Raw genomic sequence first — 26,197 nt, 5'->3', positions numbered from 1 at the left:
TGGTACCTGGGGATACAAAACGACTGAATACATATTTGCAATCTTAGCTGGCCTCCACAATATCCCCATATTATTAAGGCTGTATGGGCTTATATAGAAACTGGGAAGGTAAAACGGCAACCAAACAACTTGCTGAATTGTGGGATTTAATACATGACTTTTGGAACAATATTTCATAATTATACAGCGATAAATTTATGGTAGCATAAAAGAAGTTGTACTGCTCTGTTTGAAGCAAATACGAATACTAGTGCATTGTACAATTTATTTGTTCTCGTTCAGTATTTTCTGTAATAAAGTATTGTAATAGTGATGAATTGGCCATTTAACTGCAATTATTCATTTGCGAATCCTGTATGTGTATATCCTGTGCGTTTCCATAATTATTTCTAATAATGTATATTATTACTATTAATATGAATAGTAGAATAGTAATATCTAATGCCCATACTCAAGCAGATGTATTGCAATACAATATTGTCCCTTTTTGTGAGTTTTGAATTGTATGAAAATGTATTAAAAATTACAATTTTATATGCTGGAGCGCAATAAAACACTCTCACTGGTATTATATAAAAGCATCTACTTCTTTAAAGTAAAAACTACATAAAAGCACAATTTATTTCGATATTTTTGCAGTAAATTTTATTCGCCATACCTTTTTGAAAATAATTAAGTATCACCTGTAGTAAAATATGAAATTTCTATATTGGGTTAGAACCATTTTCATGAAAATATACAGATGTATACAGTTTCTCTGCAACTTGGGATATCAAATAGCTAAGTGAATAGACTATTATTTTAATCTCAGGCAATTAAACTGGAATAAAAAAAGAGAAAATATAACCCCAGCATGTGTATAAAAATACAACGCTAGATCAGATATAATCAGTAGGAATAGAAAGAGGAAATATATATATATATGTTAATTGAGGATTATTTATTGGTCAGGAGTAATTCACATTTATCAGAAATATAAAACCTATATGAACTGTATATGTACGTGTTTGCAATAATTTTATAAATTACTGCTTAATAGATCGTTTTATCTATTAACTTCAACCTTCAACAGTGTAGAATTTAATACGAAACTTCTCAACTGAAATCAAGAAATGGCCTAAGCTAATTTTTCCCTGGTTCAATACCAATTAATTAATAGTTAAATACGAACATGATGTTTTAAATATTTAGCGCCAAATTAGTGTGCAACCTGCACACACAGACAAAATATAATGTGCTTACTACGTAAAGTTGTTAATATAGTTTTTTATTTCTACAGATGGAATAAACTTCCAAAATAATGTGAAAACTAAGATACTTATCAAGATTACGTTTAGAACATTGGTTTTCCTACATAATATTGGTATTGATAATTAGCAAATCGATTGCCTATTTGTCATTTGGTATTAAAAAAATACCGCTAATTCCTTTGAACGTCTATGGATAACTTGTTGAAGAATTATACAGGATTTTAACACTGAGTAAATGAAGTTTCAGGAAAGAATAAGCGAGTGCAGCTATCCAAAGAGTGGCTTTTTATTCGGCTGTGTTAAAGCTTTGATTGTATGTTTTCAATCCTGTTTTAAAGATGGAAAGTGTTGTTGCAACAATTGGCGATTATGTGCAATGGATTTACACCTTTCATAACGAGATAAGGTGCTTTTTGTGAACGCTAAAAGTGTATTGTTTGCCTAGTCAGCATAATCAATACAATAAATAAGTGGCTTTTTATTCGGCATCACCGTATAGCCTAGTCACACAGTATAAATCTATTATAAAAGACCAGGTACCTTACATATCATAAAACAAATATAAAACAAAAATGTACACATCCAGTCTTTATAAAAAGTAATATTTTACCTTGACGTAATTTATGGAAGAGGATATAAAGCACATTACTTATGTGGATATGTTGCTTATTGTGAAGTATTTTCCATGAGAACTGTAATCACCAAAAGCTTCTAGACATAGTTATGTTGAAGCGTCCAAACATTAACGGTATGACATCAAATAAGGTGTTTATCACCATGTTTATCTTGTGCAATATGGCTTCAGCTATTTCAATTCCCATTCCTTTTTAAAATGATGTGTTTATTTCTGGTTCACTTAGTGCCTCAAGTGTTTCAAATGTAGTCACCATGATAATTTTCTGATTCTATGTATTTATTTATCTACCTGACTGTCTACCTGTTTATCATAATAATAATACGCTGCAATTTTAAAACAAAATATTTGTAACAAACATTTGTGCTTGCAGCTTACTTTATGTACAAATACAATATAAACCAAAGAAAAAGCAAAGTTCTAAACTTTAAAGGTCCATATTAACTTTTAGTTCCACGTGTAGGAGAAAATTAATTTATTTACTGGAATTTCTGTGAATTTTCAGGACAATAACGAAAACCTGAAGTAACATATTATATTTTACAAAGGGAAATGTATTCGGCGAATACCTAAAGGCCTATATTTCGTCAAAGTTTTTTCCCTGCGGTTTTTTATGCTATAGTTTTAGTTTTTCTGAAGTAAACTGTTTTGTTAAGATACATGTAGAATGATGTTTGCCATTGTAAGTCGAGTCGATAAGCTGAGTATAATACAATACAAAAATCACGATAACATGTTTTCACTTTTGTGCATAGTTTGCTCTTAATTATACATGGAACGGTGTTACTAGTTTTTGGCGTGTCCAGACTGTAAATCTTATGGTTCGTGGCCCTCCCTTAGTCACAAAATTTTGCTCTGTATTATTGGGCCGAGGGTACGTTTATAGGTCGAATTCCACTATTCAATCGCAGTTACCCCACAGTTGACGTCGGGCTCTGTTGACAACCCGGCTTTCCATTATTCTATCAGTTCATAATTAGGAATAGATAGCGCAGATAGGCATTTTGTGAATATCCGAAATGAAAAAAATCTACATTACGCGAGCATTACTTATTCCGAAAACAACAAAAATCAGTCACCAATTTTCCGAGAAACAGCGTTCACTGATTCGTCTTGTGTTTGTGACATACTTTCAAATCGGAGGTAGCATTGTTCGATATTCGCTTGCTATCTTTGTTCTTGACGTTTAATAAAACTTATGGATGATTAAATAGGGTTAGCTAATAGTGTTTCAGAGATAGATTATTTCTCATGTTATAAAACAATACACTCGCATGAACGACGACATGATTTATTGACTCATTATCATAATGGCACAACAAAACAATACAGCCGTCGAATTGATTAACCCCCTCTATGACTCAGCAGTAAGCTTGTGTGCTTATAAAGATAAAATTTGGGTTTCGACTACTGCACAGATAGTTTATTATGCTTAAGACAAACAAAGAAATTCACCAGCTTGAAATTTCAAAATGATCGTAAAATGTTTCATAGTTTCAATCCAACATTTTTAATGTATATAAGTCTCAAGACCTACAAATGAAGTTGTATTTAAGTAGCAAATTGCTAAATGGGTTATCAGTAATATATAATTAACTGTTTTTGTTTTGTATTACATGATATATATATATAGACATTGCATATCTAGATTCTTTAAATAGTTGTGGAAGTTCTTATTTCACACTAGAGCAGTAAATAAAATAAATAACTATGGTCCCCCTAACATAAGACAAAATGATACTTGGTGTCATTAATGGTACACAGAAGCAGAAAAGGGTTTTCAAGTTATATTACTTTAGATAACCTTAAAACTTAAAAAGAACAAACCATAAGTAAAGAAAAAATAATGTTCAGATTATTTGAAAGCAAAGGTAAGTAATGCCATTTCCTATCAGGCATAAAACACTTTGAAATTTTAATCATTATTAGTAAAGACAGATAGAAATGTTACAAAAGTCTTCGATGTACATTATACATTTATAATGTGCAATAAAACACGTAATTGATTATATATATAATAAACAAAAGTTCATTCATAAATTCATTATTATTAATATTAAGAGTATTGTTGTTATTAATATTACTTTAACATAAATATATAGACTCATATATACATAAAGACATAAATACCTGTTCATATATTAAAGAATGTTTTTAAGTTTCCAAAATAAGATACTTTTTTTAGAATATCACATCTTCTTGCGTTTTTTAAACTGAAACCTCTGTATTTGTTTTAAACTTCTTCTCTGTGTTAAACTATATAACATTTAATATGGTTTTCAATTTATTGGTAATTTTTTTTTCACAATGTCTCCAAAACGTTTCCTACAAATATAAAAATTTGGTTTATTACATGGAAAGATACCTTCTCAGATTTCTCTGTTTGATACATGTTTTTGGGTTATCTTCGTAATAATATTATTTTGTTTACTTTTTATTGTGGCTTTAAAAGCTGTACCCGAAATTCTTTCCCGTTTTTTCGGGATATAATTTTGATACTAGGTAACCAGATCAAGATTTTGTAGTCAGGCAGAACTGCTGCCATGTCCACATTTGGGGATGAGTAGTAAGTGGCATTTTAGATTTGAGACACAGTTGGTTATACGAATCTCAGCCTTTTCATTTTGTTTCGTTTGAACAAGGTTTTTTATTCTGCGAACTGGAAGTCTTTGATGGACAGTATGTTCCCTCTCGTCGAGCGGACATTACTTCCTTGAAACCTTTCTGCCTTTTTCAGTTCTTGTCTTTTTGAGAAGGACATTTAATGCTAGTATAGTTTTTTCCTTTCATCTTCAGTCTACTCTGACCAGATTTATAGGTTCAATACGACGACCTTTACCGATTATTTGATAACATTGTCAATTAGATCTGCAAACCGTTGTTACACACAAGTAAACAACGAACTGTATTTGTTATATATGTGCACTGAATCGAAACAACAAAGCATATCTACTTGTATATTGTTAATGCCGTGTTTTTGATTGATTAATTTTTACGAATTTGTCTTCTTCGTTTTCTTTTTCTATATATCATTGTGAAACATATACACACATAGGATTTCATTTTGGAGCTTAAAAAAGTAGTTAGTTACAATTTTTCCAGTTAAATTTACTTGATTTATAAATACCTTCTATATAGGTGATTTGCGTGTTTTCTGGGATGTGAAAAAGCGCTCTTTACTCACATTCTTTTCTTCTTTTTTTTAGCGCAAAGCTAAACAATGTCTATCTACGCTCTTTCCACTACTGCGTATCGAATCCTGGATTTTTGTGTTTTAAATCCTTAATCTTACCGCTGACCTACCGGGGGACCCTTCTTTCCGTAACAGATTATTAGTATTAGATATCACTACCTACCTATTTTTAATTGCAATTCCGTTATACGTGTAAAATGCAAAGAATTTACGAACAAACTGAATGCTAGACCTTAAAATTTCATGTCGTTACACCACCGAAAGCATTAAATGTGCAGAGACCTGTTTCAATTATATTTGAAAACGATTAATTGAATGATAATAAGTGTTTTTTTAAGTTGTGGATGAACATAATAAACATACGTCTGTCACCGAGATGCAGTGAATTTTTCAAGCAACTGCAGTAAGGTGCTTGGAAAAAAATCCTGCCAGACTGGACTCGTGCCAACTTAATGCAGTTTTAGTGCGCTATAACCGAATAGTGCGTAGTTTCCAGCATATCTGTGCAGGACTGAAAGCCTTATTGATTGACACTAGACAGATTCAGACTTAAAAGGTCTACTCTTTACAAATGGTTGTAAGTGATATCGTGAAAATTAGTTTGCTGGAGAGAGCATATGTTTACATTTCAAATAGTTAAATTATGTTGGACACGTCACTGATAGATGTTCATTTTGATTAAACTCAATCAAACTTCTGAGATATTTCAGTTGTTCAAACATTGTTAGAAATTACGGAGATGCCTTTGTCTAGACTTCTTAAAGCTTGGTTTCAAGGTGCAAGTTAGGACGCTAGAAGTTATGTAGTGTAAACGGTTTTCTTATTTTTATATCTACGGTGAGATATGAAGATGTTATTTGTACTTCATATAAATCTTACCAATAATCTTTCTTATGTACTTTTCATTATTGATATCTAATATAATAAGCATTCTGATTTCAAATAAAGTGTGCATAAAAACAAAGGTCTATAATAAATGATGGAACACGTAGATTTTGTAAAGCTGTAATACCCTAAAAGTATACGTTAATAGAGTTTTGAAAGAAGCAGCATGAACATTCTTGAGGTTTAGTTTGCTATAAGAATTTGGAAGATACCATTTCCAAGGGCTTACAAGCTTTACCACAGATAAACAGACCACTAAATCAACAATTTACCTTTTATACATGCCTGGTTGGTTTGGGGACTAGTTAAAAACGTATGCGTTTGATAACCTATTGATTATCATTACAAAATGCTCCGTAAAGAGGAATATTTTACCAAACAGGCTGGAATGGCCTGGTGGTTTTGGCGTTTAACTTGCAATCTGTTGCTCGCCGGTTCGAATCCTGTAACTAAACATGCTCGCCCTTTCAGTCATGGGAAAGTTATAATGTGTTGATCAATTCCACTTTTCATTGGTAAAGGAAATCACAAGAGTTGGCGGCGAGTAATGTTTCTTGATTAGCTGCCTTCCCTCTAGTTTATCACTTCTAAATTAGGAACAACTAGTACAGAAATTCAACAAACAATTTATTGTTCAAATCGACATCTACTTTCGAATAGATTTACTTACTTATGATATGCCATTCGTCAATTCCTTTCTTATTTATTGTATCGAATACTTAAAAAAAGCGAATAATTTAGTAAGGTATATATATATAACTTTATGCATTAATTAAATTAAAAAGAAACTTTAAGTACATCTTATTGGGCATGTGCAAGTTTCATACTTGGATGAAACTTTAATAACGATGTTCAAGATTAATTTTAGTTTTTAAGGTAGATAAAGCGCCCTTTCATTTTGCCTTGATCATTCAGTGTTATTACATGTTTTTAAAGCTTTCTTGTGATTGCGATACGAACTTTGAATTATAACAATTCAAGTTTCGAGTGAAACCGTCTGGTTCTGCAAAGAAGATGCTTCTTTTCCACTTTCTGCCTAATTCGAAAACCGTCGGATAAAGTTCTTTATTGTTGTCATTTTATTTTCAGCTCAAACTTACACAATAAACTATGTGCGAACTGTTCACCAGGGCAATCGAAACTTCAATCTTACCGCTGACCCACTGGAGGACAAACTATAACTAACTTAGACTAGAAAGGAAACACCCAAAACAAGGCAAACTAAACAGCACCAAAGATACTTTTAGGAAATATTTTAAAATGCTTTATAAATTAATAATTGAACTCTCTACTACGTGGCATTAAAATTGAAATACACACATTTGTAGCTCATTTCATTATCTGAACAAACTTCTAGATGTCATTAAAGTTTAATTTTGAAAAACGAGGTATGTTATAGATACAATATGTACATTACCTTAATATCTGAATGTTGTTTTTTGTGTAACCATTTAACCAGATTTGTTTCAAGTATCTCAAATAATCAAAATACAATATTTTGTTACGAATTTGAATTTCAAATGGTCTGAAACCGAGCTAAATGATAAATCTAAATTTAGTAGTTAAATTGTACTTCGGATTTAGCAGTTAAGTAAAACTCGATATATAGTCAGTTTATAATATTTTCCAACGAGATTGATATACACAGTTTTCTTTTTTAACCCAAATACGTTTTAATATACACATAACAATACAATTTACAATAACACTTATTACAAATATCTGTTACAAACAATGATTTATAAACAAAAGTTTCATAAACATACAAGCAAAATAAAGTTTTCTTTCTAGTCTGGAACTTCTTTTATATCTTATCGAGAGTTCACGATGAACGAGCTTATTACGAGTTGATATAGGTATAATTCACTTAACAGAGAGCTAGTTAACTTTGCACTTCGTTATTCACCAGCCACACACGCTGATGTTTCCAGCATGACGTTATGTAATGTTTCGTAAAAACAATAATGTCCACTGAGAATCCACTGAAGTTAAATGATTTGTAATGTTCGAACTTTGTAAGTGCTCCTGGTCAAATATCTGAAGTTTTCCGATTGACAAGCGTTATAACAATCACAGTTATAGCTTTCGAAGTTCATAGCACACTGACTATAGCGAACTAATAATAAATACTCTTTTTGGCGCGCCGCGTTGGTTATATTTATAGGCGTGTGGTGGCTTTCTCGAACTTTCAGTTTTACGTAGCAATACTGAGCTACATTTAAGCGTTTGCGTACATACATATATTGCTGATTCTTACTCTTGAGAATCTTCTACAACTTTGGAGAATAGGCGAGAGTTTCGCAATACATATCTAACACTATAAGCTATGCATGTTTTTAAATATAAACCTAATCTAAACAAACGTTGATATTAAAATAAATATATAATAATAAATTCGTTGCAATTCACTTACACAAAAGCTAGTAAAAACATAGTAAGGTGCCATCGATATTTAGTACAAAATAGTTAACATTGAAATAAAAAAATATAACTTAGTTAGAAAAAATGTCAAAAAATATTTCACTTACCTATTCACATAACCATCACTATTACCATTATAATTTTCATTCTTGCATATGAGTCTAATCAAAGGATCCCCGTCAAATAATGCTTAAGCTAAAGTGGATACATATAAAAACTATCAGAGAGAGAGAACATCTATCAAACCGTAATAAAAGTAACAACAGTAACCACATCTCCGCTGAAGACGTATGCCCCCTCCCCACCACCTCAGCGATATGTCTATAGACTTACAACGCTAGAAACCGGGTTTCGATACCCGTGGGGGGCAGAGCACAGATATCCCTTTGTGTAGCTTTGTGCTTAACTACAAACTGAAGACGTATAGGAAATGATTTGTATTATTCACATTTCAACACAAGTGATTTCGGCCTATTTATACTACTCTTGATTATTCTAATGATACACTAACCAACGTTTTCAAATATATAAAAACTCATCTGTAATACATTAGTTTGAAACGTTCTATTGGTAAGATGTGTCTACGCTTTGCTTTTTATAAAAGGGGAGTGAATTTAAGTTTCTATCGCCTTACAGAAACAATTTTTTGAACACCTCACATTGTATATAAATTTCGTTTATGTCTTGATTGAAAAGATAATGTTACAATTAAGAGGTTAAAGACTTCCAACATGAATAATTTGAACATAATTTAAGTATTACAAAATGAATAGGTTTGGTGACAGTCGTGTCTTTCACTGCACCTCTTCAATAGTAAGAAGGCTTACAGGTATTGGTTAACTTTCACGTGTGTATAAAACGGTTAAGATGAGAGTAAGGGTAAGATTACATTAGGTAGTTGTTGTATCCTGTGGTGTTTTGTTTAGAGTTTATCAAGTGCTGGAACCTGTTTATTTGGCTCTGATGTCTGTCAACCATCAATCACAGGTAACGGATGTTTCTAGAAGATGGGCAAGATGATTTTAATAAGGTTATGTGATCATGATAATAGAAGTTCTTGGGCCATTAGGTAGTTCTCAATACAGTTTAAATGACACTGAATTGTCCCCTTTGTATTTTTTTCCTCCGTCCCACTATCTTCCTAAAAGCTAATTTTCACTTTGTACTAAATACATATGCATATTGATCGACTGGTCATAGAATGACTAAGATTTGTTGTAATCAGACTTAAATAACAGGCTACATACAGCCTAAGTGGTTTCCGACATTTCTTGTCTGCGCAGCGTATGATTTATTTCCTATCAACACCATTCAATAAAATTGTATGGGAACAATTAGACCTAACTAATTATGTCATTTCATTAGCCTCCACTTTCACCAATTGTAGATTTTTGCGTTTTTTGTCTAGAATTAGATGTAAAGAGTGTTACAACCTTATCATCTATCAAATATCTTTGTGATCGATACTCAAAACAACGAAGTTTCAAAATGCTTTTTTGATTCTACTGCACATCGATATTTGATATTCTGGCAGTAAATATACGTTTTTCCAGAAATTATTGGTATAAACTGTATAAACTTATACTATGATCAATGAAAACGAGAACTATGAGGTTATGACAAAAAATCATAATTATAAATATTGTAGAAAACCTTTTTCAGCTCATTCTTGAATGTACCTCTTCAAAAATGTGTAAAATATTTAATATACTTCATTTATATGCACTATTGTTTGGAATCAACACTTCGTACAGTCTTGGGCAAGATAGATTAGTATGTGTTTTCCAGTTACTACTTTCATTACAACTTGTTACGTTGCTGTAATCAAATCCTACTGAGTTTGAAAAGGTATTTTAATCAATGATAATTAGTCTGTAATAATATCTATGTACATAACTACTAAAAATTATATGTGTATTTTATTCAGAACTCTTGTATCAGTACTGCAGATTTATATACAAATATTTACAATGAGCATCTTAAAAATTGAATTCTAAAATTATCTCTTTACAGCCAGTTTGTTAATTTTTTGTTGTTGAAGTCACTAATTCCCTTAAACTATTACAGCCAATTACACGAATAGGATTATAAGTGAGAGAAAAGCAGAAAGGTATATTAGACAGCAAAATATTTCACACAAGAAAATTTAAATTTCAACAACACGTGAAAAGTCGGAATTTTTTTTTTGATGAACATTTGCAATGAAAGGCTGACTTACGCATTGTCTGTGTGTACTTCAAGTACTGTTGCATTAATTTTAATTTTCTGTGGCATATAACAATACAATTTAATATGTATATAATATGAGCATCTCAGGTTATATGTATATGTTCAGGCATGTATACGGTGTTCTATTCTGCGCAGAGTTTCGCAGCGCTTCTCAACTATCCGCTTAGCAATGATAAATGTGTTTGAACGGATGGAGATATGTCAAAAAAAGATATCGAAGAAAGTGAGAATCAACAAAAATTGGTTGTTTTTCTATCTTTATTTGAAAATAAATCGTATTTTACTAAATGCCCAAAGATAAGCAGGGTTTCTGTGGTTCTCAGTAGAATTCAGAAGGTTTATAGTTTTAACTAGCGAATCACTACATAATCTTTGTGTTAATGCACCTTTTCCCCATACATTAACTTAGTTTATACGTGCCTTTTCCCAGTAATTGTTCTATAGTGAAACTATCCTTTAAGAAGGGCGCCTTCGTAGTTTTACTGGATGGGCTTTTTGGTCGATTACACGTAAGGTGGAACAAGGTACCTGTTATAAAAACGGCACAAAACTTTGTCTTTAAAACAGTTATACTCTAAGGATTTCAGCTGGTTCAAAGACGTGTTTCACACTAATGTTAAGCAAAGAGGAATTGTGAAAACATGATCCATGTAATACTGCTTATCTTGTAAAAATATTGATATACACGTTACTCTAGTGTACTGGAGATTATTTATTTTTCGCTCATACTTTTTTTAACAGTTAATCAGTCGGTTTTACAGAATTGGATTCCTTAAATGTGGATTTGTTTGTCATGGCTTCAACACTTTTACGAACTGTTAATATTTAAGTGTAAAACTTTCAACAAGACTCTGTGGTATAAAATGTGTTTTCTTTTGAAGGTTTGTTACGTACTACTATGTTGTTGTTGATATTTACCTTTACTAATCCTACTATATCAACTAAAATATTTTCTTTTGTAACAGACATGATTTCTGTGGATGGATCCAATGTTCTCTGTTTACTTTGATACATCTCATGATGCCCTTTCATAAAATGTAAACTGCTTCTCGCAATGTGGTGCGGCCAAAGGTCGAGATTAAACAACGGAATTGACTGCAGTGTCACCTGGTGTCAATGGCTGCCTACTCTTTTGTGGATTCTAGCGTCTGTCAATGGAGACGTATCATTTCAGTTTACGCAACCAGCATACAATACCACTATTTCGGAAAATCCTGTCGGAAAAGTATACATCACTTCAACAGAAAAAATGGGTATTTTCATCTTTGATCCTTTGTTTCATGTGCAATATGTCATTGTACATGGAAATGAGGAAACTTATTTTGTAGCTGAAGACCAGAAAATAGGAGACTTCTGGTTTCTTCATATTAGAACGAACACTAGAATTCAAGTACCCTTGAACAGAGAGAGTAAAGATGTGTATGTTCTACATGTACAGGCTTCAATTAACTCTGAAGTTTCAGAAAATGTTAAATTTACTGTCAAAACTGAAGTGCATATTAAAATATTAGATACTAATGATTTAACCCCTTTGTTTTATCCTTCTGTTTACACAGTTTCAATTCCAGAAGACACTCCAGTACACCAGAGTGTTGCGAGAGTCAATGCTGTTGATCCTGACGTTGGTATAAACGGTGAAATCTATTATAGTTTCCAAAATATGACATTCCAGTTTGCTATTCATCCTACAACCGGAGTTGTTACTCTGACTCGACCTCTGAGTATCGAAAAAATTTCTCATTACAATTTGATTGTTCTTGCTCAAGACAGAGGATTTAAACCAGAGGTGGGAGACATTGTGAGGAGAAGTTCTGCTTCTCTGAAGGTGGTAGTGAATGCGGTGAATCAATATCCTCCCGATATTCATACCGTGAACCTCCCCACCATTTTGAGAAACGATCTATTACATGTCTACGCTATAGTTCGCGTTGTTGATAGAGATCGAGGTATGCACGGACACATCCGAAGTGTGGAAATTATAGATGGAGACCCTTTTGAATACTTTCAAATCACCAAGGGAGAAAAGTCAGACGAATACACCATCACCATTTCTGAAAACTTACAACATGCCAGTATTACTAGTCAATTTAATCTTACTTTAAAAGCCACAGACAAAGGAGTTCCACCGAAATCTTCGTTAAGAATTATAACTGTAAGAATTCCCCACTATGACGATCGCCCTCTAATCTTCGATTCGCCTGAGTACACCACAACCATAGAGGAAATTGCACCTGTAAACACATCCATCATTTCAGTGAAAGCAAAACACCCAGATGGCGATGAAAATGTACAAATATTTTATAGGATAGAAGACGGAAATCAATTTAACTTCTTTACTATAAATAAAAAAACAGGACTTGTAACAACTGTAAAACCTTTGGACAGGGAGAAAAATTCTCATTATTCATTATTTATTAGTGCTGAAGATCAAATCATTAACGGACTTAAAAGAAAAGGAACTTCAGTAATTAATATTAAGATTTTAGACAACAATGACAACAATCCTATTTTTAATTCATCTTCTTTCGTAACAGTACACTTGGAAGAAAATAAGCCAATAGGGAGTGTTGTTTATACAGCTTATGCTTATGATCCGGACGATGGTGATAATGGTTACGTATCCTATCATCTAGCTAACATTAATTATGTGCCTTTTGAAGTAGATCATTTTACTGGGCAAATAAAAACCAAGGAAGTCTTGGATTTCGAGACAATGAGGACAGAGTACCTCTTGAAAGTTTGGGCTTCTGACTGGGGAACACCATTCAGAAGACAGTCTGAGGTCTCAGTCAGAGTTTTATTGGTAGACGTAAATGACCATAGACCACAATTCGAGAAAGTCGACTGCATTGGCTATGTTTCCAAAACAGCATCAATCCACACAGAACTCTTAACTGTTTCTGCTGTAGACTTTGATGCAGACAGCTCAGTGACGTATAAAATGGTTCCCTCGGGTTATAATCGTTGTTTTCAAGTCCATGCTATTACAGGAATACTGTCTCTGACTTGTGATCTCAGCGAAAATATATTTTCGAAGAATGTCATCAACATTTCAGCTACAGATGGACAACACTATTCAGATGTTTTGGTTATTAGTATAAAAGTTGTTGACCCGTTACAGCACCGAGGATTGATCAATAAAGATGCTGTGGTTGAATGTAGAGATGATGGTGTCACGGATAAACTAAAAGAACAGATCACTATCGCTAAAAAGAACAATCAGGATGGAACGAATGACGTCACCGAGGCTACTCCTTCAAGGTATGGGGAGAACCTACATAGTCCTCAGTTTTATAATGGCCTCCCTATGGAAATTGTTCTCAAGGAAAACCTACCAATAGGCACAGAAGTACTGAAAATCTCAGCAGAAGACCATGATCATGGTTATAACGGAAAATTGGTATATGTCATATCAAATGGAAATGACGATAGCTGTTTTAAAATTGATATGCATTCTGGAAAACTTGTTATAATTGGTGAACTTGACCGAGAAACAACAGCGAAATACATGCTTAATATATCCGTATTTGATCTAGGCCAACCACCTCAAGCTACATCAACAGTTTTACATGTTGTACTGAAAGACGTTAATGACAATGTTCCTGTCTTTGATAGATCTGCTTACGATTTTTCTTTATTTGAGGATACCCCTAATGAGACAGTTATTGCAAAACTTATAGCTTCTGATGCAGATTCTGGGCCCAACGGACAATTAGTCTTTTCATTGGCTACTGATACCAAGGATTTTTATATAGATAAAGCCATGGGGACGTTATCTGTTCATGGGCCTTTAGACAGGGAACGGATAAATTATTATAGGCTCAAAGTTCGAGTGTCAGATTCTGGTTCGGAAGAAGTTCTTTCTTCTTATACTGTGGTAAATATTGAGGTTCAAGATGTTAATGACAATTCTCCCAGTTTTCCGCTTGGTCAGTATTTAACTAAGCTTCGAGAGGACATTCCAATAGGATCCGTAGTAATGAGTTTATCGGCAACTGACCCTGATCTGAACGACGCAGGAACAGTGTCTTATGAATTGCTAAACGACAAAATGGGAATTTTTACCATCGATAAACAGATGGGAATCATACGACTAAATCGTAAACTAGATTACGAGGAAAGACAAATTTACAACTTAACGGTTTTAGCTAGCGATTTGGGAGTCCCCATGCAATCATCTAGTGCTTTCCTGCTGGTGGAAGTAGAAGATGTGAACGAAAACAATGATGCTCCAGTTTTTAACGAACGCGTTGCCACAGGAGCAGTTAGCGAAAACCAAGCATCAGGAACTTTTGTCATGCAAGTTAAAGCCAATAATGATAATCATAGAAATTGGAATGACAAAGTAGCATATTTCTTGGAAGCACAAGAAGGGACTGGACTCTTCAGAATTGACGAAGAGGGTAAGTTATTCTAATTAATAATATATGCATTATTCATTATCGTTGAAAGACACATTTTTGTCAAATAATTGATCATTTTTTGCTAAAATTCACTACTACGCTACAACTTTTGAATACATTCTGTAAGACAAATTTTATCATCGCTAAGTTACGCTATTTTATTCTCAAGTGTCCTTTTTTTCTAAGTTGTGTGAATACATTTTGATATTTTCAATTATCTTTTTACAATCTCCGTGATAATAAACTGACTCATTCATTGATTTAAGTATCTTTTTTCTGTATTTGATTCAATTAACAATTATTCTGTATTCATCTTAGTAACTATTAATCGCTTCTCGTTGGAAGCAAAATCAATAATAGTATAATTGAACTCATTAAATAAACACGTCTGTTTCTTAATATTAAAAACAAAATTCTAGCAAAATATGTACAAGTTAACCGAAAATTATTGTCAGAGTTTTTTCTTTTTTGCATTACTGTGAATACATCTTTCTCATGCATCAGCCCTCCGGTGACTCGGCTACAAGTTTGTGGGTTAGATCCTTGTTGTGTTCACAACCCAAATAGCCCATTGAGCAGCTTTTCTCTTGAAAAAAGAAACAAACAAGCATTTTGCTAAGATTTACGTTAAAAGCGAATTATATTTACGTTGAGGTTTACTGTGGAGATTTTTCCTATGCTTAATGTTTATCAAAATGAATGTCAATAAATACATGAAGTATAAAGGTGCCCGGAATTTCTTGTTTTAGTTTGTCAGATAAACTAATAAAGTAGCTAGACGTGATTCAACGAACCTGTCACGATTGTTTGAACACTGTTGTCTCCTTAGTGGTTATATCAAGTTATCACATTTTTGTTTATTTAGTTTTAAAAAGTTTCTCTTCTGGATTGAGCTATTTGTTTTGCAAGATCTAAGCGGAATCCCAGTTTTGAAGTTTTCTCTCGATTATGTATTCTCATTGAAGTGATGCGTATTGAGAAATTACAATTCCTAAGTATTTTCTTTACATGGGCTTAGACGTTGTTAGCGAACTTGTATTGTGAAACAGTAGGTTCGTGACCCGTTGTCGTAAAATACGCGAAATGCACTTTGGTGCTGCGAGTTCGATATAAAACTTAAATCCAAGTTGCACAATTTGATCAGGCAAGAGTAGTTAATGAGTTCGCGGTGATTACTGTTTACTAGCCACCTCCTCTCTGGTCTGTCAGTTCGAAATGAGGGCTGTTTGCGCAGATAGCTCTTGTGTAGCTTTGCGCGAATTTTTGAAATATACAAATTTCACGCTATTATCGATAAAATAAGCTCGTAATATATTATTTTGAAAAAGCAATTAGGTGCAAAACATATTAAAATTTATTCTGTATGTCCACTAATTTCGCTAAGAATGTTGTAGCGATTTTACAAGCCATATATCTTAATCTTCTTTTGTGAATTATAACGATCATGATTTTAAAAGTTTCTCTATTTTTCGATAAAGTATTAAACTTATCACATTGTCTGAGAAAATTCTGTCATTCGTTGAGTTTTTGGTTATATTTGAAGCTATATAAAGAATAAAATTTCCAATTGCTTTGACTTGATATCACTACTACTTGTATTTTCCTTCATATTATTTTTTACTGTAAGATGGTAAGCGTTTGTCTTTTTTACTTCGAGAGTCCATTTTTATATGCAATTTTTTAAACACAAAAACAAATAAGCTCATATACTAATTTGATAGATGAATGTCATGTGTAGTTTTGTTCCTAGAAAACGATCAGAAAAACATGAACGTTTTTGATAAATGATATAAAGTATCAAGTCTAATCCATCTGGCTGGTATGTGAATTAGAACAGTATTTTTAATAAATTTGCAACTACTAAATCGGTTTTCTTATCAAAACGTTGTTAAAATAATATCCAGGGAATTCTTTTTACAAGTCATTAACACCTAAGGTCTCTTAGCCTTTTTATATGCCCGTCTTATTCATAGTTGTAACCGCCTGCCAAATGTAATTTTCTCAATTTAATCTTTAAAGACTCTAAAATGTTAATGGCTTGAACGTGATATTATCAACTTTTTGTAGACGTTTTCAAACTAGTGAGGAAACTTACAGTATGTTTGTTTGTAAATAAGCACAAAGCTACACAATGGGTTATCTGTACTCTACCTACCACGGGTATCGAAACCCGGTTTTTAGTGTTCTAAGTCCGCAGACATACCGCTGCGCCACTGGTGGGCCTTGCAGTAGAATTGGCTGTGTTGATAACTATGTAATTAAAAACGTCTTCTTATCTAATAATTTAAGCCCCTGGATACTAACTGATTTCTCTAAGCATATCCACGTAGGAAATCACAAGTGAGTCGTCGCCTATATTACATTCTGTTACTTGATATTTTAACGTGATTAACGTATAAGTACGTTCAGTCATTTATCAACAAATAGTAAAATACAGACATGGAAACAAAACCAAATTAAAATAACACGTAAACGTGGTAATATTTGTTGCTGAACGCCACTGGATGGACAACAGGCTTCACACGTTCTCATCAATATCTAATCTCCGGAAAATGTGTTCTATGTTGAAATTTCAATCACTGATAATCCACAATATGCATATATTAAGGGCATTAATTTGAGAAAAAGTATTATTTTAAGTTGGGATGTACTGATTAGAAGACGAGAACATACAGCCATCATGTACTTCATTACTTCTGCGTATTGAACAAAATTGTTACTTTGTCCCTTACTTATTTAATAATGGAGGATTAAAATGCAAAAGTTGCAGTCTATTAGTCAAGTCTAATATTTCCTGGTTCATGGTCTGATTCTGGCAACTTTTATTAAACACTTGGTTCACAAAGTGCATTCCATATATTCATCCTTTTTTGGTTGACGCCAAAAAAATGCCCCCAAATAGCTGAGCTGTAAGTCTGTAAGTTTACGACACTAAAATTTGGGTTTCGATACCAGTAGTGGGAAGAAAAACGATAGCCCATTGTGTAGCTTTGTGCTTAACAACAACCAAACTAAGCTAGAAACTTATTAACATAACTACTTTGATATCGCATATTTTTCAAATCGAGAACTTCTAAGCTAAACATTAAGTGAAATGGCTATTTTGAAACAAATATTGTCCAAATACAGATAGATACAACACTTTTTTAATTCTTGAAACCAAAATTAGTTGAAAATACTTGGATTTCAAAACTTGGGGATTTTGGATTGATTTCAAGTTTTATAATAGTATTCTCAACCTCGAAAGGGTTAAAACCTTACTTACTGCATATTTTACTAAAAAATTTCAAGTATTCTGCTACTATTGCTCGTATAATTAAACAACATAATTTGTTTTTATTCCTAGTGGTAAAATAAAGATGCAACTCGTCAAAATAATCTTTGTTTTTAACTCCCTTTGAAATCTTGTTATTATTAAATGTCTTGCAGTAAAGTAAATAAACGATATTAAGTAAGCACAATTAGAATATATACCATGTTTGATATATCGTCTCAGTCACTGCATATAAAGTTTAAGCTACACTTTGAAACTTTGAAATCAATACACAATTACACCAGTTTCTTTATTTGGCGAACGGTTTATCTTTGTAATTTTCGTAGAAGTAAAGTACACCTCATTGTCAAAGTTTGTGCACTTAAACAGTCATATGTTGGAGTACATGCAAGATAAACTTTATGACATCAACACGCCTTTCTGCACTCATGTTTACAGTTGCAGGTTGTCAGTTCTTGTAGTGCAGCTGTGATAGTTACTTGTGACATCAGAAGCGGTCATTCCGCCCTTGACCAAATCGTGGAGATACGTTAGGATATACCAACTGGTGGAAATACCTTTTTATACAACAGTTTTACTGCTAGTGGCAAACAGAAGTCATCTCACTATTGATCAAATTGTGGAGATACGTTAGGATATACCAACTGGTGGAGATACCTTTTTCACAATAGTTTCACCTAATGACAAACATAAGTCATCTCACCCTTGACCAAATGGTGGAGATACGCTAGGATATACCAAGTTGTGGATGTACCCTTTTATACAGTTTCACTGCTAGTGAGAAACAAAAGTCATCCCATCCTTGACCAAATGATGGAGATATGTCAGGATATACCAAATGGTGGCAATACATCAAGACATTCCTCTGTACAGTGGTCTAGATATAGCTGCCTGGTAGTTATCTTTAAGAACATGTTGTTCAAGCTGGGGCTTAAATTGCTTTTCAAAAGATCATTCCGTTACACGGTACAGGAATCTCTTAAGTTCGCACAGAATAGTAAAAAAGTAAGATTACAAAAGTAAATGTTTTGGAAGGTAATCTGAAATTAAATTAAGATCACTTTTAGAAAATTTTGAAATAACTAAAGCTTCGAAAGCAAAGATAAACAGAATTTTATTGAAGATCCTACCACGCTTAATCTTATCCTATTTTCTTGGCATCTGGTAAAAAATTATATGGCCAGGGTATACACTTTCAAGAACATAAGTAAAAATGCATCTACTTTCGTTCCCGGTCAGTCATCCATAGTCATAAGCGTTTATGACTATGGATATATGCGGGCTTTGTAGTTTTTAAAGTTGTAAAACCGTGTATGTAGATAGCCATATGAATTTTGCAAGGCTCCATATAAACAACACCCTACATTAAAACGATTATACTGCTGCTGTTATTTGCTACCTAGTCAAATGAACTTAAAAACTATCTTACATAATGAGTAATAATGCGTTTAGTAATACTGCTCAGGTTTTATTACAATACTCACAGCCATTTTTTGCTGTAAGCTGTCGGAACAATATTCATTAATAACAAATGGGCGATCCTTATTATGAATCACTACCGTGTTTTATAATACTTTGCTATTAATTTGTAGATACGTCAACGAAATGGACCCTGAGATTGATTTTTTTCACATTTTTCACATTTTCGTAATATAGTGAAGTTAATCACAATGAGCCGGTATCTGTTGGTTATTAGGATAGTGATTTATAAATTGTTTGTATTAAGCATGTTATTTTCCGAATAATTATAAGAGAAAATCATAACATCTATCAAAATAACCTTATTATATTAATAATGATGTTATTTTGGATAGAAAAACCAAAAGTAAAACAGGGATAAGTTAGCTTTAAAAGTGTACTTTTACATTGTACATGTTTTCTATTCTGAAAGTCACAAGAGATTGTTTTGAGATGTGTGATTTTTTTAAAACTCACTTGGGTGTATTTACAATTCATGTGAGGATTTTCACTGCTGCATTTTATTGTTGTTGTGGTATTTTAGTTTTAGTGTTCCTTTAGTGGTTATACTTAGAGTTTTTTTTTAATCAAATTATTTATTATTCATCTGTAATCTACATTGAAAATCAATCAAACCATTTTTAATTAGAAAACGACTTCTGTGATCTTCCGTAAATTTAATGATATGGTTTAAAATATATATATTTATATATACTGGTAAATATCTAACTGCGTGTCTCTTGCGGCCACGCTAGAAAATGTAAGGAAAAATTTAACACAGAGTTAAAAATAACCATGATCAGTTTATGTTATATATATATATAGTCATCTAAAGAACTTAAACAAAAGGTCACTAGCTTGCTTTATATGTGTTCGTTTATTCAATCTATACCAAGGATGCTGTCTTTGAACAGCAAAGCCTCTAATTAGGCTTGAGAGAGACCGCATTAGTGACGACACAATGTCTTCGGAGCGCAAGCTATTGCTTCAGACAGCATCCTCTATCGGGTTATTTAAGAAATGAGAAAGAAATAAATCCCCAAAAAATAGCAAAGCAGATTTAATAATATGATTCGATTTTTTTGGGGGGAACCTCAAAATCAAATAACCAGAATACGTTTGTGTTGTTATGTTAGTTTAAGTCTGAAACATAAACATATATTTGTTTAAAAGAGTTTATTTATTAAGTCATGCCTTTTTACAGATGAACCTTTGATAGTAATGACAATTCTACCATTAAAGTTTCCAAAACTCTTTAACTGACCAACAGTGTAAGGTCTTAGTTAATTTGTTATAACTTGCACAATGTTTCACCATCATTACTTGTTAAAAGAGAGAGAGAAACATGATGTATACTCTTATCTATCATGAAAAGCTTATTTAACCATGTTACGTTTCAGCCTTAGATTCACATCAGCTACAAGTTGAATGGAACTTTGTGTTTGATATGGGCTTAAATTTGAATATGGTGGCTTTTTTTAGGTTGAATAAGAGTATATGTATTAAGAGACTTATATCGTTTCATTAAGTCGTGATGTCCATAAGTACCTCCAGCAGCACTGTCTAGCGAAAAGTAAATACTTTTGTTTAACCTCAGCTTTTAATTAAACAGTATTTCTGTGACAGCTAATCATTCAGCTAATTAACGATGTTTACTTTATGGCAACAAAACGTAATTCATGCTAAATATATTTTCCATTTTCTTAATTTTTTTTAATTTATTTACTATTTGCCTTGTTTTCCATTAATAAATCGAAGGTACGTAGCATCAGTTGAAGTATGATGTGTACGTAAGTAAACTATATATGTAAATAAGATACGGTAATGTTAAATTAATAATTTTTGTTAATTAGGAATTTCTTTTACGTTTGGTGTTTGGAGTCTTCTAGTTCTATCAGTAAATAATCCTTGTAATGGGTAATTAAATAGAAGGAAGGATGGAATACTTAGCATACAGACTTAAAATATCCCCTAAAGAAGTTATTCGATAATGATCTCAATGTCTTCTTCATTGCAGAATTATTTTTCGAGAAACATATGCATACATATCTACTCAGACGATATTAAAGGTTGAACATCTTAAGTTTAATATATATATATATATATATATACAACATACTTGAATGTTGGAAACTAATTTGCACTTTATTTAATGGACAATAAGAATTGTTGGTACCTCTTCCATAACGTAAGAACTGGTTTTCAACCAATTTACAAAAACAAACGAAGAGAAAACTTAGAGCGATATAAAACAAATTGTTCATTAAATATATGAAACTTTTTTTTTCGATTTTTCCATAATAAACGTTTTGTAAAAAGAATCATGGAATAAAAGCTCAGTTAAACCACAACAGTAAAAAAAAAAGAGAAATATTATGTTAAGAAACCATGTTTACATATGACACATTTATTAAAATGTTCGGTACTCTTGATGGTATTATTAATCAGATCTATGACAGGTTATTGTATACATTCATACCAGACTTTAACTTCTCAGTTACACCTACATATATGTGATGGCAAACTAGAATGAACAAAATATAGATACAATTCTTAGAATTACAGATCAAATATTTTTGAATCTCTAATAATATAGATCCCGCCACATGATAAATATGTTTGGTATTTTATTTGGTCAATTTAAATTATAAAGTTGAAATATTACTTTGTTACATTGAAAAATATCTTTAATGCTTCTCTGATACAATATGACACGAGTGTCTACTTAAAATTCTTAAGTTAACGAAAGGGCTCGATCAAATACATGTTACTTAGAGCCACGATATTAAGATTTTAGATCAAGATTAGTTAAGAAATATTATAAACGTTTATTTAGTTCAAGCGTTTATCTTACAATATGAAGTAGTCATCCATTTATCTAAACCAATTCCTCATTAAGTAAAATCTTAAATTAGTGTTGAGTTTAGGTACACTAATTTCCAAGGATTGAGTTACAATTAATTCGAAATAAGTAACAGATTTAGGAAATATTAAGCGGAGAATAAACATAATACGGAAAGCAAAAGAAAAAAAAGATGTGTTATTTAATTCTTGACTGGCCGGATCAAATGTTCTGTTATCACTGTTTACTCACTTTTGAAATAGAGATGTCTGTACGCCTGAAAAGATGAAGACAATAACTGGAATGACCTTGATATCATATTAAGTCAGTGTCCTGATATAAAAGACTGTTTAGTTCAGATATTATCGATTAATTTCTTTTTGTGAGAGTATATTTCATTACTGTTTCGTTTTTGTTATAATAAGAGTTAAAAGCAGACGATTGTAGGAAGTTTGGTTAATAATTCATTGATGTTGAGATTATCGAACGTTACGTGCAATACATTGACGTCGAGAATATATAAGGCGGATAGACGATTAGGTGATAAAGATATAAATAGCTTGAGACGAGCGGGAAGCAGCAGACAGAAAATAGCAGAAGAAAGTAAAATTACAAAAGTACAGGTTCGGCGTGAAATTAATTATCGTAGAAGTGATAGGCATAACGATTGACATAGGCCTAACATTTAATATGTTAAGAGTAAGACTAACAGTAGAAAAGAAGATAAGAAAAATAATTTATTCCGTCAAAGCGTGGTTCTAAAGTACTTGAATCAGACTGAGTGCACTTTGACAAAAGGAACAGAAGATCTTCAGAAGAAAAAAGACCAAACGATTACGGTAACTCGCGCTACATCTGTAAGTAAATCACACACAGAATTCTAGTCCGATAGTAATAGAGAAAATAGTTCGGCTTGTCAACTGAAATTCTAATGTAATTGAATAGGCCTAAGTGGACTTTTGACAAGAAGAAGAGAACTATACATATACTGTTTATGATATGTACATAATCTCTGTAGTGTGAAGACTTTGTTGTACATACGTTTAACTTGTTCCGAATAAATATATATTATTTTGAAAAGAAGTAAAGTGCATGCTGTTTATTCATCGTTGAATTTATCGCTAACAAGTCACAGACAACTACTGTAGAAGAATCCTAAGCCCAAAACAACACAGTATATATTTATACTATTAAGAAGTATAGGTAAAAGCCTATTTATTTTGACAATTGGCGAAGATCAAAATTTTAAATTCTGACAGACAGAAAATGTTCTAGTCTGATATCGCACAATCCAAGGTAACCCATGTAAACAATAATTCCTTTAGTAAATATTCAATGGAGATAAACCTTCAGCTTATGCTAACTTCTGCATATATTTAACAACTCTCAACTTCAGTTATTACCCACACCCCAAGGGAGTAATACTACAGATACAGGGTCAAGTAAGTATAACTCTTTACAGAATGACTGCTGTGGAAGGTAGCTTTTATCTAAGATAGAGGATTAGCGCCAGTATGCGACCTTTCACTTCCTATTCATGTGAATGCTAATTATCCAAGTGCAGAACACCCATGAGCGTTGTTTTAAAAAATTACCCGAATAAAAGTTTGTTCTTTCCTAGTTATGGAAGTTCTATCAACTGCAACATTAATATCAAATATATTGGTTATCAAAGTATAAATGTATCTTCAAAAATCCAATAATTTAAAATACACAAGTAAGTGTCAAGGTAGCACATTTCATTTAGTGACAATGTTTCCTTAAAAATTAACTTAATATCTTCAAAATATTTACTATAGTAAAATCTAAACTGTAATACCAAGTTCGTGTTCAATATTATCGTAAAAGGATATAATATCCAGAGTAACTGATTGTTTGTTTGTAATTAAGCACAAAGCTACACAATTGGCTATCTGTGCTCTGCCCACCACGGGTATCGAAACTAGGTTTCTAGCGTTGTAAGTCCGCAGACATACCGCTGTGCCACTGGGGGGGGCACAGAGTAACTGAACTTAGTAGAAAGCTGAAACAGAAAATCTAGATTGCCTTATAATTAAATTTTTTATAACAAAATAATTCAGTAATACAGTGACAAAATATTTACTTGAACTGTGGCAAGACTATTTCTTGAAACAGTAGGTGAGCTTGGATGCTGTAGACATTTCATCATTTGTAAATTATGATTTGGTAAAAACATTATACAAGTACAGAAAAGGAAATGATTATGGAAACACAATTAATATACATATGGAAATCACATACAACGAATATTGGCAGTTTTTGGTGAATTTATTGAGACATAAAACATCATTATAGAAAATGCAAAAGAAAAGCGATTAACGTGCGCACAATGCACTAATATTTTGTATGCGAGTCCTTTGTTTTACACAAAACGCTACACCTTAATTTCATTGTGACATAGAACTTATCAATGTATAATTGAGGAATATTTTTCCAAATGTCACAATTACACCAAGTTGTTTGGCCGCCTTTAGCCCTCAAGAAAGTTGATACGAGTACTTTGAACAGACCAAGCTATGACTGAGAGTATTTCATCAGCCTCTTTACCTCTGTACACCTTGGATTATTGTCTTGCTGGAAGATGAATTCCCGTTAGATGAGTCGTGTTTCTGAGGAAATGGTATGATATATCAGAATCTGACTGTATTTTTCAGCATTTAGGGTTCCATCAGTTTTATGTAGATCACTGAAACCACTGATTGAGATGCAATCCCAAGCATGTACTGGTTCTCCACTGTATGTGTAGATGTTGCACAATGTTTACAATATCGTTCTTCTCTCATTCGTTGAATAAACGGAAGTTGATTGTTGTCAAACATTTAGAACTTACTTCATCTGCTCCAGCGTTGCACATTGCACTATTTATGGTCTGATGCCATTTTCAACCTGGAGACTATTTTGTGTTACTATGTATCTTGCTGTCCTTTAAACAGCATTGACATCTGTATTTATACGTTGCTTGTAACGGACATACCTTCAGTTACGTAATATTCGAGGCTTTTATTTTTCTATCTCGACCACTTATATTATCATCAGTACCAGTTTTACTTACCCTTTTTAGGGTTTTGCTGAAATTAATTCATGTTACTACTAATATGGATAGTATGATTGTATTAATAATGGTATGGTACTTTCTGATTGTTCAGATAACCCAAAATCACATTGTAAGCTATTATCAATTTTCTCAGAAAAAGTTTTTTTTTTTAAATGAACTGACTTGAGAGTTTTAAAATCACTAAATTATTTTTTAGAATGAAGTAATGAGAAATTTAACAGTATTTCTACCAAAGGAATTGGAAAAAACAATGATTTTTATTGTATCATCTCAACAATCTAAGAAATTAAATATGCTCATGTTATAACAAATGTAATATAAATATGATAAAAGGAGTTCTTAAATAAAACGATGTAACATGTCATCTTTGTTGTTAAGGTCATGCTTATAACATAAATCAGACTTATGATTTCGATGAGATGTAATATATATATATGTGACATGTCATCTTTGTTGTTAAGGTCATGCTTATAACAGAAATCAGACTTATGATTTCGATGAGATGTAATATATATTTTGTCGCCTTTTTATT

General features: G+C 32.3%; 2 protein-coding genes across 2 annotated transcripts in view; both read left to right on the top strand.

The window, feature by feature from the left end:
• Window positions 1–13,545, top strand: part of LOC111085160 (fat-like cadherin-related tumor suppressor homolog) — a 50,773-nt gene extending 37,228 nt beyond the window's left edge. Inside the window, exons 2-3 of the mRNA XM_022382548.1 lie at window positions 11,578–13,421; window positions 13,522–13,545. Coding sequence (XP_022238256.1) covers window positions 11,667–13,421; window positions 13,522–13,545 — 1,779 coding nt within the window. The 5' untranslated portion in view covers window positions 11,578–11,666. The remainder of the gene's footprint in view (window positions 1–11,577; window positions 13,422–13,521) is intronic.
• The window catches only part of LOC106478865 (fat-like cadherin-related tumor suppressor homolog), a 227,395-nt gene continuing 214,686 nt past the window's right edge, over window positions 13,489–26,197 (top strand). The window contains exon 1 of the mRNA XM_022382546.1: window positions 13,489–15,015. Within this exon, the coding sequence (XP_022238254.1) occupies window positions 13,554–15,015 (1,462 nt within the window). The 5' untranslated portion in view covers window positions 13,489–13,553. The remainder of the gene's footprint in view (window positions 15,016–26,197) is intronic.

The sequence above is a fragment of the Limulus polyphemus genome, unplaced genomic scaffold (genome assembly GCF_000517525.1).
Source record: "Limulus polyphemus unplaced genomic scaffold, Limulus_polyphemus-2.1.2 Scaffold256, whole genome shotgun sequence".
Lineage (NCBI taxonomy): Eukaryota > Metazoa > Arthropoda > Merostomata > Xiphosura > Limulidae > Limulus > Limulus polyphemus.
Note: the sequence above shows the minus strand (reverse complement) of the source record. Positions and strands in the feature narration are given on the sequence as shown.